The 14,486-nt window shown below is 44.4% G+C and overlaps 1 protein-coding gene across 1 annotated transcript in view; it reads right to left on the bottom strand.

Annotated features, from left to right (window-relative positions):
* GRIN3A (glutamate ionotropic receptor NMDA type subunit 3A) overlaps positions 1-14,263 on the bottom strand; it is a 132,762-nt gene extending 118,499 nt beyond the window's left edge. The window contains exon 1 of the mRNA XM_019490756.2: positions 13,040-14,263. Coding sequence (XP_019346301.2) covers positions 13,040-13,741 — 702 coding nt within the window. The 5' untranslated portion in view covers positions 13,742-14,263. The remainder of the gene's footprint in view (positions 1-13,039) is intronic.
* Between the last annotated feature and the right edge of the window lie 223 nt (positions 14,264-14,486).

The raw sequence follows: 14,486 nt of genomic DNA, 5'->3' as shown, positions 1-14,486 counted from the left end.
AATCTAGCTCCCCCACAAGTGCCCTAAGCAATAGACTGCATAGTGATGCTCCATCTCATACCAGTTCTCTTTCTGGTGCCATCTATCTTTTTTATTTATTTTTTGCACACTGGCTGAGCTTCAGTGAATGAGATGGACAGTATCTTCACTTAGCCTGATCTGTAGCATGTTGATTAGGATGGGGAGGGTTTGGATCCCCTCAGGCTGAATAGGGTATCCCACTCAGGTTCCCCACTTCCTGATTGAGCATTGTAATATGTTACCCTAAAAGTGGTCAGCTCCTCTATCTACATTTAAAGAAAGACATGAGAAGGGCCAGCAGATGGGCAGCAGGTCAGGACAGGCACCAGAAACACTGGAGGGAGGTGGAGGATTGTGGGTCAGGAGTGAGGGGTAACAGCAGGGGAATGGGCAGGGCACCAGTATATCAGGGCTGGTCAGCATCACAAAGCACCCGGGGGGAGACAGTTGCAGCTGAACCCATGCCCTAGTGAGTGAAGGGAGCAGCAGGAGCTCCGATTTTCTGTGATAATAAAACTAAAATCAAATGCCAAAATATATAGGTATTTAGAATTTATTTTATTATAATGATTGAGGCACTGGTATGCTTCCAAATTACTTTAAGATTGTAAATATATCAAGAAAATGTTGTGTTCAACTGATACATACATATATGAAATGCCGCTCTCTCTCTCTTCTATAGATAGATAGAACAGCATTTCATTTTAATCACAGAAAAACATGGATTTGGGATTTTTTAGTCAGAAAATTTTGGATTTTTTTATCAGAGAAAACCAGGATCCTTGCAGATCAGTATTGTGAACTTCCAAAGATTCTGCTGCTGTCCTTGATTAGCATGGCCATAGGCAAGGTGTGGACTGTCTTAAGACAAAATATTTACTGATACAGTAGGTTTGGACCTACTGTATAAACCAAAAAGTCTTTGCCTCCCATTTTTGGGACCATTATGGCTACAACAGCATTCCAACCCAACTACAAAGTATTTACTTGAACGTTTACCCTTTATTCTGAAATTAGAAAGTCCTTTTGTCTGTAATTATTGGGTAGGTCTTTCTTGTTCAACATTTACTTGTTAATATACCTTCATATGTTACTTTGAAATTGGGGAATAATTATGTAAATAGAGGCTAGCAACAGTCAGATGGACTGAGCTTCCAGTCACAAACTGAAAGCGTGTGTAGGACAGGCCAGTCTTTTTAATTCTTTGCTCCTCTCACTGCAGACCAAAGAAGTATTCATCTCAAACCCTTCCTTGTCTCAGTTTGGGGCCTAATTTCCTCCCCTCTCCCCCACAAAAACCAAAAACAAACCAAAAAACTCCAATGGTGCTTATTAGGGCTGTGCAAAGCTTTGGGTGCTGATCTGATTCAAAGGAGATTTGGCCAGATTCAGTGGCCAAATCTGAATCAAACCAGGAGACCAATAAATAGGTCCAAATTGATTTGAAGTTCAATTCGAAAAAGATTTGGAGAGCTTCAGAGATTTGGGCAGTCCCTGCCCGCTGCTGCAGGGAGTAAGTAGGGTGGGGTAGAGGGAACCATGGGGGGACAGCCACCAGGCCCCATCCCCTGCCTGCTCCTCCAGTCCCCTTGAGTGCCCCCTGACCTCCACCCACTCTCCCAGCCCTGTCGAGGGCTGCCCCGCCCCTCCCCAGTTCCTGGCTGTTAAAAAAAAAAGAAAAGCCTCCACTCGCCGACTCCTGCCAGGTGGGGTGGGGGGAGGGTGATCTCTGCTGCCCTACACTGCCTTGTGTTGTGTTGGGGGCTCTGCCACAAGCCCCCATCCCCCGCCCTCTCTCCTAGCCCCTCCATGGCTGCCCCACCCCTAGCCCAGCTTGTGGCTCTTAAAAAAATGAAACAACAAAAAAAACCCAAAACCCAGACTCGCTGGCTGCTGCGGCAGCCATCAGGGCTTTTGGGGGCTCGTGGCAGAGCCCACCGTACAGCATAGGGCAGTGCGGGGGCAGCGGAGAATCGCCCCCCTGCTGGCCAGGAGCTGGTGAGCCTGGAGCTTTTTTTTTTTTTTTTTCAAAGAGCCAGGAGCTGGAGCCGGGCAGGGCAGCTATGGTGGGCTGGGAGGGTGGAGGGGGGACTGTCTGATTTGGAGATTCAGCCAATTTGGCAGCAGCTGAATCTCCAAATCAGATTAGACTGAATCAGTTTGGGACAGTGATTCAAATCACTGAATTGAATCACTGTCCCCTGAATTGGCCAAATCTGAAGCGAATACTAGCCACTTCGCACAGGCCTACTGCTAATCTGTTATCATGGGGAGTTGAGAGTCACTGGAACTGCTGGCCTGAAATTTATCCCCAAATCATAAAATGAAATAGAGGGTTCTCTCTTAAGTAAAACATAATCCTTCTCCCCTGACACCACAGGACCAAGCCTTTTCCCCCCTGTATGACATATTAGACACTTCAAAGAAGGAGAGTGATCTCCTATTTGAGTTGGAAGCAACAAACTTGTTTCCTCTGGTTAAACTGTCAAACAGTCTATCATGTAAATTGACTCAGCAGCTTGTTAAGGATTCTGGATGGTATAGTCCAACAGGACTTTCCCTTGCTAGAATGCTATAATTAGAACTCCCCAAAAAAAGCACTCAGGCTGCTGTTCCTGCATATGATCAGGGAGTTATACCATGTATCCATTAAAGTTCTACTCATTTGTTAATTACCCACCCGTAGCGGAGGTATCACAACTGCTCTCCTTCCAGCAGTATTTTCTACAATGTACCTGGAAATAATCACTTGGCATTGCTTTATCTCCCCCTTTACATCACATGATTTAATCAATAGAACTTTATAAAAGCCAGTTCCAGGGCCATTGTGTCATGCAGTACTAAACAAATGAAACAAACTAAACTAATAGTACCTTCTGTTTTACAAACCCAGAGGGGAATTATTGCTAACTCAAATCCTTTCTGATTTGCAGAAATTGCTAAATCTTCCAAATCCCTGCCATAAAATGGAGTCCAAAGTGCTGCAAGTAATTGTTGCCCTTTTTAAACGGACCTATTAAGAAAACACATGTTTGTTGCCAAGTGTTAACAGGGATTTAAGTGGGTCACTCTCCCACCTTCTTTAGCTAGGTCAGGCAGCTTGGTTCAGGCTTTCAAAACAGTTTTATTCCTCTCAGTAAGGCTTCACAACCATAACTAACACATCTGTTAAACTAGGAAAAGCAAAACGACCATACAACCAAACAAACCGGAACCTGCTGCTTTCCTTCTGACGCAGAGTGGGGAATCTTTCTGGCTCTGTTCTTCTCCCCAAGATCACACCCTGTCCTCTCCTCCTTCCTCTTTTGCACTCTGCTTTTGGAACTTGTAATCCTCTTTGGGACTCCACTGTCATTTGGTAGTTATCGGTTACAGCAGGATCTCAGCCTTCCAGCCATGTAGACTATTACCTGCTAATAATGTACAGCTGGGTTTCAGCCCCCTGAATAAAATCTGAGCACCTCCTTACAAGGGAGTTTTCTCTTTGTTACAGAGTGCATTTATACACATGCTTCTGGAGTGGGGGATACTTTAATTAGAGCGGCTCCGAGAGCTGCTCTAATTAAAGTGCCCGGAGCATCTCGTGTATCAGCATCCCTATGCTGAAAAATAGTGGTGGGAGTATTTTAATTGAAGCTCATCGAATGAGCTTTATTTAAAGTGCTCCCATTGTCATTTTTCAGCATGTGGATGCTGATATATGAGATGCTGGAGTCTGTCAGGGCATGGTAATAAATAAAGTCTGCTCTGACATGCTGTAATTACAGCACGTCAGAGCAACCTTGCGTCTCGTGTATAGGCGCCCAGAGTCTAGTAGTCCAGATAGTAGTGCATGTTAGAGAGAGGTTTGTTTCTATCATTACCTGCAGCATAACATCTAATGTGCTAAAATAACCTGGTATTTTGTCAAAGAAATGAGGAATAACTGAAAGAAGGAAATTAAAAGTCTTGCAAGGAACAAAAAACATTTTATTGAAAATGTCTCCTTTCTTAAAATGTCCTAAAAGAAACCAAGCACCATGAGATCCCACTTTCACCATCTCTGTGTGACTTGGGGAAGGAGGAGTTCCGTGACGCAATCTCAGATGTCTCTCTTTTCTCTCTTCTTTCACTGCTCAATCTATGCTTATAACTAAGACAGTCTATTAAGTCTACCCACCAGGTTTGATCACTGTATTGATCTCTCTGCTGGGGCCAATTATGAAGTTCACAATTCTTTGTATTTCAATAGTACCTGTAAGCTACATGATCAGGATTCCATTGCCCTGGAGCACAGAAGAAACACACAGCCCCTTTTCCAAAGAATTTACAATCCACATTTAGAAGCATATTTGGGATAGTTTTCCAAAATCCCCCAACCAGATTGAGAAATGTATTGGTCCTTGGAGCACAATTTAATTAAAAACATTTGGAGTTGAAAAAGAAAAATCACAGATATTCAGTTATCAGCTGATGGTATGAACTCCCATAAATTCAAGCTAACTGGAACACGTCTTGATTTCTGGTAGGTGCAATAGGGGTGAGTACATTTTAATAAGCATAGCACAGGAGAGAAAAGATAAACATTGAGTGACCACTGAAACAAGACCACAATTAATACTACCATAAAATGATGTGCTGTTGCTAACAGTGCATTCAGCGTTCAGCATGTTGTGGTTTATTTTATAAATAATTCATTAAACACAGACTGCATTAGGGATCCACAATCTCTATAAACAGACATTCACATTTAATTGTGGACATCATGCAGGTGGAGATTTCAAGATACTTTGAGTAACATATTGCACCCTCTGGAGTAGGTTGTTTGCTACTGTAAATTTGGATAGCTCCATTGGCTTAATGAAGCCGAATCAATTTGCACCAATGGAGGATCTGGCACACTGCATTTTATGACCAAATTCTCAGGGAGTATATATTTGCTACACCAGTTTGAAGCAACTGAGAATTTGACCATTATTCTGTTGGTTGTGGGGAAGATTTTATTCTTGCCTATGGTGATAACTGAAAGCATTATGTCCTTAGGCAGTGTTTAGTGCTGTGTGCTACTGGACTAAATGCTTATAAGTGAACAGTGCTAAATATATTGTGATACATGTTTCCTCTGATGCTCAGCTGCATGCCCTTAAGTAAAACAATGTCACATTTAAACCAAATTACTAAGCAATATTAATTTAACTTAGTTGTTCAGGGCAAAAAGCCATTCTGAAGAATCTCTTCTAGTGATTTGGAATGGAAAGGATTACTCTTCCATATATCTGTGGACTGATAGCATGTAAACCAAGGCAAAATGTAATGGCACAAGGAATATTAAATGTAAACATTCTTTATACACATAAAAAAACAACAACACTAAGTGTCCATGAGAGTGCAGTGTCAGTGAATTCACAAATGAAATAGCCTATCCAATAGCAGGGTTGATGTAGCAGGTGTATTAGTATTTGTATCCTTTGCTCCAAAATTTATTCAGTTTTGGTGACTGTGGTTGGTGGGAGTGGGTATAGAGTAATGGTGAACGAGTGAAGGAATATATACTGGACATGAAAAGTGAATATACTTATGATTTTGTGGTTTTACATTCATTCCCTATAGATATGTTGATTGAACCAACAGGCAAAGGCTACTTGTATAACCTTTAGTTTAAAAATATTAAATTTTGGAAAGTCCTCATTCTTTAAAGTGCCTGTCATGTGGAAGAAAGTAACATAATAATAAGAAGAGTTTATGAGGTTGACTGAGCAATTTGATAAAACCTAACAGAGCTAGATGCACTTCTGAAGCAAGATGATCAAGACCATGGCTTTAGCTTGGTCTTTAATATAATCATCAACAAAATGCATAAGCAAGAATGCATAGTAATTCCTTGAGAAACGGACAGAATATTGGGCAGGCTAGCAACTTAGAGGCTTGGGCAGGCCAGGAACTTAGAGATCAGACAGACATGATCTTTTGTAGGCAACAGCTTACTTTGTGGGGCGCTGTGAATGGACTGGTAGAAAGCATGGGCTTTATTTCAAGAAGAGACAAGGGATGAGATACAGCTAAAAGAAGTAAAAAGTGGGTTGATTAGATCAATTGAGATAAACAAAGCAGTTAACATCTTGAAGGATGCTGGAAGTAACAGCTAGTTCAGATAACTTTGGTTACTGTGCATTTATTTAGTACTTGCTAATACAAATACTAAATAATTGCACAGTAAGAACTGCACAGTAGTGTACCATGTAGATGGTCCCACTTTTACACTAACAGGCTTTAGATTGGGAGACAGTGATTTAATGGCTGTTTCTGAGTACATGCTGAAATAGCTTGTAATGAATGTGATGAAGATATTGACTTCTATGCAATGCAAAGAACCGTGAATGTTTGAACAGATTAGCCTTTACCAGCTTCCAGAAAGTCCAATGAAATACAACTTTAGGGGCAATAATAAAGCTGAGGGAAAGAAAAAAATGACTGTAAATCAGCAGTTTAAAATATGCCCCTACTAAATATTATACATTGCAGGATCTCTTCATTTCAGCATCTAAATTATTGGACAAAACACTCAAGGATAGATGTGAGTTTTTGAGCATTTTTTTCATAGAAAGAAATATTTAAAATGACAACAAAAGTTCCTTTTGGAAAAATTCCCAAAATAAAATTCTGGCTGTGCTTAACAATGTCTGATAAAATCTGAAGTTAAGAATGCAAAAAAAAAAAAAAAAAAAAAAAAAAAAAAAAAAAAAAAGAAGCTTAAATATGTTTTCAATCCAAACATGACTCATACTTTTATTTTGGAAAAGGATCCTCTTCAGTCTTGATGAACTGAAATCTTTCTTGCAGACCATATACTAAAACTGAGGGAAATGCTGCAAAATATTCTTTCTATTATCTAGTGCTTCTATTAATCCAAAGCCTATTGCCTAAGGGAAATGAGTTAATCAAGACAACATGGGTCACCTAAACCAGGCTGTAATATTCTGTCATTATCTGAAGTTCAAATGAGACAAAGTTTCTAATGAAATTTTGGAATGGTTTTGTTGTGAACCTGATTGTCTTTAGGACACCTTGTGAGGATGACTACTACTTATATCAGGTGTGTAATGATGTAGAAAAACAGAGTTGGAGCCAAGACCTTAAATGAGGGAAATGTGAGAATTAAAAATATACAAGGTGGCAACACTACTTCCAAATCTGATGCCAATATCTCTTTCAGAACATCTAAGCAAAGGTTTCCAGCACAAAAAATCATATAAACAAGGACCGCTTTCTTGTCCCAAGGCCAGCCAATAATTGGGATGGTTTCATCAGGGATGACCCTGTCTTGAGCAGAGAGCTGGACTAGATGACTTCCTGAGGTCCTTTCCAGCACTACTTTCCTATGGTTCCAAGGCTAACTTCATTTATAATTTGAAAGATTACTGATGGACTGATACATAGCTGAAAATGCAATGAACTATGAAAATGCTGTGAATCCCATAGCCGACATTGCATAGATTATGATACAGCACAAGTGCGCACAGTTTCAAAATCATAATCCAGCTTTTTTTCAGAGGAAAAGGCAACACTGGAAAGTATGAAAAATTTATACGGATTTAATCCTGTGTTTATGAGTTAGGATTTTGAAAATGTTTAGCTAGCAAATGCATATTTCTGCTTTGCCTGGTAGATTATTGTATGGCCAAGATCTTCCACCAAACACAAGAAAGATATAAAACACTTGTATTAACAAAAGTCTAGTTGTGCCTTTATAGTTCATGCTCAGAAGGATTAACATTTCTCAGGCAGCTTTTTACATAGGGCCCGATTCATGGTTACATTAATACCCTGTGGGCGTGTCTACATGTGCATTTTTTCTAATGTGCATTAAATTTAGTGCCTCTGATGTGAGGTACTAAAGACATGCATGTTAGGTTGCCTTAATGCATAATAATGAATGTGCATGGTTTTTAAGTGACACTTTATGTGCAGTAGCTTATTTTACTGTACACTTGCATAATCTCATGGTTTTTTACATGGCACTTTAATGCTCAGTAAAATAGGCTACAGCACATTATGCATGTGTAGACACATCCTGTACATTGCTCAGGAAGCTTGAATAAGAAATGAGCTCTTCGTCCTCATAGAAGAAGTGTAGGAAGTACTTATGTTACTGGACTTACCTAGTAGGGTTTGGAAGGAGAGCAAGCATCAGTTGAACATCCTCTGCATGGGAAGATGGAAATTAATCTGAAGTCGATCTTTAAAGAGGCACCCTTCAGAACTTCTTAGAGTTGTTTTAGACTGTATATTGCCTAATGGTTTAACATGAAATGATATGGGATGAGGGAGGGGAAATGTGTATGCATTGTGTGTGGCAGTGAAAGATCCTTTTAAAATGTGAAGTGTTTGGATTTAACCAAATTTAGGATGACACAATGTTAAACTATCACATTCTGTAATGGAACATTGCTGTTTTATAAAAATCTTAATTCTGTGTTGGGAAAAATCTTCTTGGTTATGTTTGATACAAGACTTCTCCTTCCATTCCCTTGCCCAAATGCCTTCTCATACCCACAGGTGTTCAAAATGACTATGATCTGGTAGTTCAGTATCCCTTCTGGAGGTACCATATGCCCAGTATATTATAACACTTTCTGTTCATGTGTCATCCATACTACAAACTTATTTTCAAGAGGAAGCTTGTTCTTTAAAGTTGAATTGCAAATTAAATGTTAAGAGTCTGTTTGCTTCAGCATCATCTGTTCTGTGCCCAGACATAGTAGCTAACTGTGGCATTCTTTTTAAAATTAAACACACATTGTTGGTTCCTTTTTTGGTTCTCCACCTTCAAGTCTGAGCCAGGTGGTCACCATTAAATAATGGTGTCATAAATTGCTCCTCACCCCAGTATCAGCTACTGAAGAAACCTGCTGGAAACACCATGCACGTAGCCAGTCAATTTCTATTTATTTTACTGCATGACATGGTTTTATGAAATTTCTTTTTAATATTACACCCTGGGAAGGGAGGAAAAGCTGAATAGTTAATGAGTAAATTTTATATACTCTGCTGAAAATAAAGTATATAAAATAGAAAATAGGGTATAAAAACTGCAAATAGAAACTTCAAGTTTAGAGAGCCTTGCTCCCAACCTCCCCCTCCAACTTCCCATGTAGTTCCAATAATACCACATACACTGGAATTATTCTTGCTCATATTTATGTACTATTAGGAGTGACATTTTTAATTACTTTAGGTCATCTTCCTGTTTCATGTCAGGCACAGTCAGTGAGTGGCTTTTTGGCAATCTTGGGAGGTTGACTGTATAGTGTATACAAAGGAATGACATAGAAAGGAATGGAAGAATGCTAGTCAAGTCTTTGCTCTGTGCCGTCATTGGTTGAGTGCTCCTTCCTCCAGAATAATAACCTATCAAAACTTCAGCACAATCTGGAGCAGCATTATATGCAGAAAATCCTAATGTCGTTTGGCAACTGATAGTTGCAAGTGGCTTCGTTTGCTTGCTGATATTGTAAAGGGGGTGAGCTTCATGAAGGAAAAAAACTTTGGTAACAGTATTTGGATAGGGTCAGTAGGTGCAAATCATTGGATCAAAAAGTGCAAAGGTGTACACAAGCCTGGATAGGCAATTGGCCAAAGGGGTAATGTGGTTCAGGCACTTCTGTAGCAGTGGCATAGAACAGGAAGAGTGTGATGTCATTAGCATCATGCCCAGCCCTTGCTGACTCCTCAGCCATAATGGCCAGGTACCCATTCACAACTGGGCCAGTGGCATGAATGTAAAATGAGATTCAAACTCTTACCTCTAGAACTATAGTGAACTGCCTTAATCTGTCCACCATCATGCCTGGCAGCATTAGACAGAACATGCAAACTGAAAACTGTGCAAGAAAGTCATTTTACACTCTGTGCCTTTACTGTCAGCTGTACCTAATGGGGGAGCCCTATGCTGTATCTATCTGATATGATATTAATTTTGGGTATGTAGAATTTGGCAGGACAAAACTTATAAAGTATTTAGGATTCTCAAAATCTTATGAGATCCCTGCCTTCCACTGGGTGTATTCTATGGTATCAAAGTGTTCTCCGGGCTCTGGATATGCTACATTTGGCCTCTGTCTCATAAAATCAGATGACAATAAGTGTGATTAACCCATTCAATTCTGTAGCATTCTCTCCTTTTATTTTTATATACTTGAATTTTATTAAATGCTTTGTTTTTCTACCACAACTCTTGATGGGATAAAATTCACTTGAAAGCAACAAAGTGTTTTGCCTTTCAGTTAACATCTGCTTAGCTACACTTCTCTTGTTGTATATAGCACTTGACAGCAAGACAAAGATCCTGCAAATATTCCTCCCTAGCCTTGGGATGGAAAATAGAACTTGTATTCCTCATCTGTTGATAGATTTCTTTTTTTATCAGTCTATCCTAGTTAAACAGTGTCCAAATATTGAAGATTAGCAATTAAAGATGTATACTAAACAAATCTGAAGGCCTCTAATGCATATTCTATGTTTGTAGTATTTCTAAGGGAACAGAACAATAGACCATTGTTTTTCAAGAACAAAGAAATAGAAGCAGCATTTTGTCTTCAAGAAGCCTGGAGTATAAGGATTACTCAAAAAAATATGCCACCCTTTTGAGTAAGTTGTTTGGGAGAAGTTTTGCTCATTAAAGTAATAGTTAATTAAGAGAATCTTGGAAATAAAGAATGAGGATACTTCTTAATTCTGCTCAGAAAGTATGATCTTGACCTTTTCCTGACTTTTTCTCTGGGACAAAGGTGATCCAATCCTGGTCTATTAGCAAGGACTTGCATTATTTGTTAAACAGTGAAACAGTTAAACCGACACAATTATAGGTGGCAGTCTCCTCTAAAACTGAACAGCCACAGAAGTGAAAGTGGCAGAGTAGGTTTGATATTATCGTATGTATTAAGTGATGTGGTATCTACTAACAGATTTTAAAGCCTTAAAAAAGTGCCAGGGCACCTCAGACCAACCTTAAATTGAATTACCCTACCTGTTTGACTGGTGTTCCTTTAAAAATGGCCAGATGTTTTAAATGCATAAACTTAGCAGGAACAGTCTTCACAGAAAGCAATCCTCATTCAGGGCAGCACCTACACATGTACTTAGATCCCATTATAGTCTCAAATAACTTTAAGGTTGGTGCCTCAAGCCTGTATTCAAGAACAGTTCTGAATAGGATTGGATCTATGCATTGTAGTCACACAGATCAGATAAGCAATTAAATCCCAGTCTGAAGCACTTTGAAATTAATGGGAAGCTTCCCAGTGATTTCCATGGATGCTGAATCAGGCTGTCAGTGTATACATCTTGTAGCTTTTGAGTTTTCCAATTCCTTTCATGTAGAGGAAATAAAATTCAGCTTTTGAAAGCTGAAATAAGTCTATGCTGGCTAGGAAAAAAACCCACAAAGCCAGACAAGCCCCAAACTCAGGCACCTGAAAACTAGGGCTTCTCCACACTGCTGTTGGAGGTCAGAGAGCATGCATCAGCACACCTGGGCTAGCTGTCGATTAGCTAGCTTGGCAGCAACAGCAGAGATGCACAGACCTCTGTGAGTGAGCTTGCCTGGGGTCCTGGCCAGGCTTATGCAGCTTGCAGTGAAGAGCACGTGCCCCTATACCTGTACTCTTATTGTTACTTGAACTAGGTAGATTAAAGGTAGCTAAGGGAGACATGCTGCAGGACACCTCCATTTGCAACATAGACATAGCCTTAGTGAAGATGCACTTTTCTTGATAGATTTTTGCCTCGCATTTTCATGATTCATTTGGTGACTTCCTCTATAATATGAAGAGGTCTGGAAGGGGCACAGGCTTGTTTTTTAAATTTGTTCCTTTAATCAAGAGATAAAAACTTTGTTTTGCTGGCTACCATTTTTCTGTAAATGTACTACCCTTCTTATAGAAAACAATAGTAATTTTCTTTTTCCTTCTTGTTCCTTGTTCTCTAGTTTCTAGCATCACACTGAACAACCTTCAGGCAGTGTGGGCTAAATAGAGTATGTGGTATTGTAGGTTTGGTTTCACTTGCATAAAAGTGGTTGTTGGAATTAAATACAGTATGCAAAAGATGCTATGGTAACAGATTTACATAGAGTGCGCTATCGCCTCCTTGCATTAAAATGCTTATTTTAAATTGTCTTGCGTGTTGTCCTGGCTTTGCTAAACCAATGAAACGTGGGAGCTGGGGTGAAATCTGAGCTAAGGGGCTCTCGTTATTTGGTGTTTTGAAGCTGTAATCCAGCACAGGCAAATGAAAAAAAAGTAGCTAAGCCAAACGTGGTTTGGATGTTTTACCACCGCTCACTGCTTTTAGTGGGAAATGATGAAGCGACCCTTTGTGATACAGGGGAAAAGCAGGCGATCTGCATTTGGCAGCAGGCAGCGCGTTCTGCAAACGGCCAGCCCCCACAGAGCCCGCTCGGGCACTTTCAAACGCACTCTTACCCAGGCAAATAATGCGTAGAGATAAGCACTGGGTTTCAGAAGCCGGTCCCTAGCAGTTGTCACTTCTAACTTCCCCGTTGTGACAGGCTCCTGCCATACAAGATACTACAACAGCCCGCCCAAGTTAGACTCTCTCCTGCCTCATGGAAAGTCCAAAGAGCCGAGTTCTCTTCCTCTCTGTCTCTCGCACACACTTGCCGGGGGACCCTGGGCATTAAGTCCTTCAATGCTCTTTGCGGCTCAGCCCCTGGGCTGCGAAATGGTGCGGTGGAGCTGGCAGGGGCTCGGCTGCAGGGAGCGGCTCTCCGGCCGGAGCCGGGCGCTGCAGTCAGCCCGCGGGGGCCGTCCCGGCCCGGGCTCTGCCGGCGGCGCTGTCCAGGGTGCTGAACTGGGGGCCGAGCGCCGCGCCCGGCTCCGGCTGCCCCGCGGGGGCGCCTCACCTCCCGCCCGCGGGACCTGCCCCCTCCTCAGTGAAGGTGCTCCCCATAAGGGCACGGCCCGTCCATTGAGGCTCACGAGCCCCTGCCGCCGCCAGCCCCGCGCCCCGCGCCCCTCACCTGGCTCTTCCTGGGGAACTCGTGCAGCACGACGCTGAGCACCGGAATGCGCAGGGCCGAGGCGACGAAGTCCAGCTCCAGCATCTCGCCGCGGCTCTGCGGGAAGGCCAGGATGGCCGAGACCCCCTGCACCACCACGGTGTGGCAGAGGCTGTGCAGGAAGGAGACGGGGTCGCTGCTCCAGGCCGAGCTGGGAGACGAGAAGGGGAGGAGCGGCAGGTCCCCCAGGCCCGCCTCGATGGCCATCACCACCTCCAGGGACAGGTTGTAGGGCAGCAGCCCGCGCGCCCGGTTCAGGCTCTCCACCGCCGCCAGCAGCGCCTCCCGGGGCAGCAGCACCAGCTCCCGGCCTGCGCTCGCCTCCGGGGCCCGCTCCCCGGCCCTGCCCCGCGGGCTGCCCGCCGGCCTCCGCCTCTGCCCGCCCGCGGCCCTGGCAGCCCGCGCCGCCTGCCCCGCGCCCGCGCCCCCGACCCCGACCCCGCCATGGGGCGGCCCCCAGCCCCCGGTGATCGCCCGCGGCCGGGCGAGCCAGGGCTGTAGGTGCGTGGCCCCGATCCGCACCGTGTGGCCGATCCGCTTGAGGATCTGGCAGGGCTGCGGGTGGGAAGAGGAGCCCGGCACCCGGGCCAGCACCAGGGCGCAGGGCGGCAGCAGCAGCAGGCACGCCCGGCTCAGCAGCCACCATACGCCCGGGCTCCGCATCCCTGAGCCCCGGGAGCCCGGCCAGGCTCCGCCGCCTCGGCTCTCACGGCCCCGCAGCCCCCGCCCGCCGCGCCCTCCCGCCCATGAAAGTTGTGGCGAGCGCCAGGCACCCGGCGGGGCTCCCCGGCCCCGGCGCGCTGGGCGCGGGCATCGCCTCCCCGGCCGGCGTGGGCAGCGAGGCACGTCCCCCGCCGCCCAGCCCGCAGGTGTCCGCTCAGGAGCCCGGCACAGCCCGCTCCGTCGCCCCAGCCGGGAGCCGCCCCTCAGCTCCGGGAGGCGAGGGCAGTCCAGCCGGGCGGGTAGGCGGCCGGGCCCCCGGCTTGGTACCCTGCCCGCCTGCTCCTCCCTCCCCCGCCGCCTTCCTCCTCGCTGCCCCGCTGAGGAGGCGCCACAAAGTTGCCCGGGCTGGAAGCAGCCGCTCGCCGGTGCCCGGAGATGGCTCCGGCCGGTCGCTTGGCTGCGCTAAACTCCCGCTGACGGAGAAATCCGCCCTTGAAAGGCGAGCGGCAGCCCGCCAGCTGGGGCAGCGCCTCTCCCGGCACGCTGGGAGCTGTAGTCCTCCGCCTGCTGCCCTGCCTTCAGCCCCCGAGTGTGTGTGTGTGTGTGTGTGTGTCTGTGTCTGTGTGTGTGTGTGTGTGTGTCCGCCCTCGGGAAATGCCCAGCCCCTTCCATCGCAATCTTAGCCTCTCTATTTGCTCATCTCAGTGCCTGACCTAAAAAGCGCGAGGAGCCTGCTTTGAAAACA

This window comes from Alligator mississippiensis, chromosome 3 (assembly GCF_030867095.1).
Source record: "Alligator mississippiensis isolate rAllMis1 chromosome 3, rAllMis1, whole genome shotgun sequence".
Classification (NCBI taxonomy): domain Eukaryota; kingdom Metazoa; phylum Chordata; order Crocodylia; family Alligatoridae; genus Alligator; species Alligator mississippiensis.
Note: the sequence above shows the minus strand (reverse complement) of the source record. Positions and strands in the feature narration are given on the sequence as shown.